The sequence below is a fragment of the Propithecus coquereli genome, unplaced genomic scaffold (assembly GCF_000956105.1).
Source record: "Propithecus coquereli isolate 6110/MARCELLA unplaced genomic scaffold, Pcoq_1.0 Scaffold44, whole genome shotgun sequence".
Classification (NCBI taxonomy): domain Eukaryota; kingdom Metazoa; phylum Chordata; class Mammalia; order Primates; family Indriidae; genus Propithecus; species Propithecus coquereli.
Genome location: NW_012150174.1, coordinates 9749483 through 9754126, shown reverse-complemented (window position 1 = coordinate 9754126; position 4644 = coordinate 9749483). Strand labels below are relative to the sequence as shown.

The following is a 4644-nucleotide window of genomic DNA, read 5'->3' as shown; positions in this document are numbered from 1 at the left end:
GTCCAATTAATTTCTTTCTATTTTTAGTAGAGACGGGGTCTCGCTCTTGCTCAGGCTGGTTTCGAACTCCTGAGCTCAAACGATCCGCCCGTCTCGGCCTCCCAGAGAGCTAGGATTACAGGCGGGAGCCACCGCGCCCGGCCCTATCTTGATTCTTAATGGTCTATTTAAAATTACTTAAGAAAAAGCACTGACTCCTATAAGAAGTCTTGCCAAAATAACTATAAAATCTTTTGTGATGCAGTTAATAGTTTGAGAGATTGGCAAATATTGGGTTAAAAAGATTGGCAGAGATTTAGAAATATAAGCCAGGTGAGTTTTAGCAGGACAACTCATAACCAGTATAGATTAACAGACTGATCTTTTTCTTCAGAGAGGCTTACATTATTTTGCTATAAGCCTTTGTCCTTAGCTTTGGCTTGTTCAACACTTTTTTTAAACAAAGAATCACATGAAAACAGTGATCAAAGCTATGGATGATAAGAGGCTTGCAAAAACAGCTTCTACACTGGTAGACAGAATCAGGATCCAAAGGTCTAAAACAATAATCCATATCCAAAAAACACCCAAAAAGATGAAATTTTCTAGATATATGACATACTAGGTCCAAAAAGAAACCTTCAAGGCCAGTATATTGTTAAGAACAATATCATGTATGAAGCAGACATAAGGGTTTCAAATAATATTAATCTCAGTATGAGTTAGCCTGGGGATGGGGCTGTCCCCATAGCTAATGTACTCTTAGGCTACATGGACACCTAGCGTGCTGGGTTCAATTCTATGTAGTGTCCAAAGCATAATAAGGATGGTGAGTGTACTACAACTATTTGAGTTGGAGATATTTACAGTTAACTAAAATTCTTACAGAGAAAACCTGAGAACGGTTTTTAAATCTGAAGGGCTTTTAGTGTAGGAGATTAGACTTAGTTTCTAACTTCAGAGGGCAAAGCTAGGATTGACATGAAAAAGTTACATGGTGGTAGATTTTTAGAACAATATGAATAAGAACTTTCTAGCAAATAGAGTTGCTTACAAATGCAGAGGAGTATTTTTAGGAAGAAATGAGTTTCCCATTATGATGTTCAAGCAGAACCAAGATCACCCACTTATTACATTTTCAAGGGGATTCAGCATTATATGGGAGTGAGAGGAAGAGTCTAAGATTCTATGACTCCATTGTAAAGCAGTAGGACTTTATAATCAAGATATCTGGTTTGGAATTTCCTCTGCAGAATTAAAGAATCTCACATAAACTTCCAGAGACCAAAGTGGACCATCTTTTGGAGCTTGAAAGAGCTAATATTTATCCTTTCTCTAGTTCCTCATGCTAGCAGCTATCTGGATATCATTCTATCTTATTCTCCAAACTAGTACTTCAGAGGACAGGAACAAAAATAACAGACTTTGGAAGCACAACCTCGGGTCTGGAATCACTTCTCTTTAGCTGTTTGTACTTTTGTGATCAGTCTTTCTACCCTGCAAACCTGAAGTATCATGGAGTATTCCCAGGGCTGACTCATCATTTAGACAAACTCCGTGCCCCTCGTAATGCTCCCAAACTTATCAATATGTAAGACATCAGCAATTATCATACTCCTTGTCTCATGAAGCTAAACTCATCTGTAATTTAATCATTCATTTAGAAAAGGGTAATTAAGAACACTCTGAACCATAATTAGTTGATTTAAAATACCAGCTATCTAGAAAAATTTTTCTGCTTTTAAGCTTGTATCAGTGCTCAGTTATAAAATCAATCTTACTAACCTCCTCGAGCAAAGCTATTGGATGGGTTTACATCCAAATGTCCTGGCACTACCTGCTTAAGCACAGTGGACATTCTTGAAGTCCTCCTTTCAGTCCCTAAAGTCAGCCAAAAAGAAGAACAAAAACCATGTCGTTTGGGTTAACATTACTCAAATGACAAAAAGTTATCTTCATGTGTAGCATGTCTAATTGCTGCCAAACATTGTACTTTTTAAGTACCCAAAACTTTATTAGAGATAACAAGGCAATGTTATTATTTAACCAGAGATAACACACATTTGCAAGATTATAGGGAGTTAGGTTTGGCAAGTGCAATCAGAGAATTTAGTGATAAATGAAGCAAGGCATGCATGGTGTTACTTTACAAGAAAAGCCACTTTCTGCTTATGTTGAGCTAATTCGAATAGCTGATTAAGCCAAAGAGACCAACTTCTCAAGTCACATGCTCCTGTGTCTAACACATTAGGGTTACCTCTACATGAACCCTTTGGGGTTCCATCACATGATAACTGAAACAGAATATTAGTACATGTCATAATGGCTTCATCCAGATCTAGTAAAAACAAATTGTACTGAAAATCATAATAGGCTTCAGAAATTTGGGGAATTTCAAATTTAGACATGATTTTAATAAATATACATTTAATAAACAGATGTCCAACTTATACATTCAACTTCATAATTATTTAAAACAGATTCTATGTAAAACAAATTCTGGAAAGAGTGACTTTATGTTCCCCACCTCCTCTCCTATTACTCTTTTTAAAAGCAAATAACTGAATCTCTATATTGAGTTACTATTTACTACATATTAATAATGGTATCCTGATTTCTAAATAAAAGGAGCTAAACTTATAGCCCCGCAGGCTAAAACTTTAAAGGGGTCATGGTGAAGAACAGTACAAATAACTAAAGAGACTAACTCTAGGAACAGATATGACTTTTTATAGTAGTTGTCAAGAAGAAAAGTATTATCAAATCTTACCTGGAGACAGAGCAAGGGCTGGCCTAACAGTAAGGGTGTTGTTGCCTCTTAGTTTCTGATGGACAGAAACTGCATTCAGTAAGGCTTGCAAGTACTTTTCTTGTTCTATGCTACTGGAAGATTCCAAAGAGGAGGTAGGAGCTATAAAAGAAAAAGATATTGAATAAAACAAACTACATCTCTATGTTAATAAAACAAGCATGTGTGTGTGTGTGCGTGTATATATATATATATGTATATATATATATATATTTTTTTTTTGCTTATTCTTTCTCTATATAGTCTTCAAGTTACCACGCCCAAATATAGAAACCAGTACCACTTAAAGCCTCAATCTATTAAATAGCTAATCCTCCCATGATGCTAGTTTCACCACACCTACTTCTTGATTTCCTCATCCTCTTCCCAGAAAGAGTCCAGGTCTGGAAAACCAGCACAGGGCTATCCTTCCAAGCATAGGTGTAGCTTCTGATTACTCAAGCAACTCAAAATGAATATTAACCAACAACATCTCCTCGGTGATATCCCCCAACCATACTGGCCGTGTTATTGTTTGGAAGCAGAGGATGGAGTGCGTTCCCTTGACATCCCAGAATGGGTAGAGGTGAGAATTTCCCCATTATCAGTAACTTTATCTCAGTTCTGCCACATAGGCCAATTTTGCCACACAGGCTAACAGGGGACATGAGCTTGTAGGGGTTTATTGAAGAGTAGAGAAAGATGGGGAAAGGAGAGGAGCAACTACTGCTAGATTCCCTGGTTCTTCTAAAAGAGAAGCAAAAAGTATACACAGATGTGAACAATTGTGAGAGCAATTCTGGGTTGATGGGAATAAGAGCCTTGTTTGTGTGGAGCAAAACAGAATCACTGAAATTGACCTAGACACTTAAAAGAGGCATCAGAGATGGACTCACTAGAAGGAAAATCAATAAATTTTCCTTCAACCTGAACAGAAAATAATTAGCAATATTATATTTTATCAACTTCAAGATGCCATTATTATATTTTATACACTCTAAGATGCTATCAATTCTAAGATGCATTGTTATTTTATGTACTATGAATAAAAAATCTATCATTTAAACTATGACACTATTCTTTCTGACCACCTAAATTGTAAGATGCATCCCAATTTTAAAGCTATTAAAATGTGAGCAAATGTGTGAGTTCAACAATATGAAATATAATAAATCTATAGTAGATTAAAAAATTCAGAAACCAGTGGAATAAGTTTTAATTTTTTACCACTCAAAGCTAGTGATCTGCTCATCAGTGCTCCTGAAATGATTCACTTATTTTATGTAACTTACACATGCTTGTGTTGTATTATACCCTCCATGTGGCTTGGGAGGATTACTCAGAGCAGAAACAATTAAAACTCAACTGCCTTCAATTATACCAATGCTGACACTCCAACCCAGGTGGAATAATATAGCATTATGTGTGTGCCACCCTCAGGCAACCTAAAGATCAAAGACATTGGCCAACTTTCAGGAGGGAAATGAATGAGAAAAAAGAAGAGCTCAGAAAGCACATGGTTCTACCTACTTACTGAGCCACAGATTTTGAGTTTACCTCATTTCCAAAGGGGAAAAAATGCAGCCATCCCTAAATTGGATCTGACATCTTAGTGGTCCATTGTTTAATTTTATCAAGCATCTATTATGAACTAGAAGCTATGAGAAAGCTCAGCAAAATATAGCTCTCGACTTCAAGACCTTAGACAAAGTATTCACAAATATCCTTACAAAACAGGAGAGCAGCATCTATTATTTCCTTAGCTTCTTAAAAACCTCTTTGCTTGAGAGCTCCTAAAGCAGCATTTTGGTCATTAGTTTGCGAGAGAGAGAGAGAGAGAGAGAGAGAGAGAGAGAGAGAGAGAGAGAGAGAGAGAG

General features: G+C 36.6%; 1 protein-coding gene across 1 annotated transcript in view; it reads right to left on the bottom strand.

The window, feature by feature from the left end:
• The window catches only part of SBF2 (SET binding factor 2), a 518495-nt gene that overhangs the window by 67036 nt on the left and 446815 nt on the right, over positions 1-4644 (bottom strand). The window contains exon 27 of the mRNA XM_012654180.1: positions 2750-2890. Within this exon, the coding sequence (XP_012509634.1) occupies positions 2750-2890 (141 nt within the window). The remainder of the gene's footprint in view (positions 1-2749; positions 2891-4644) is intronic.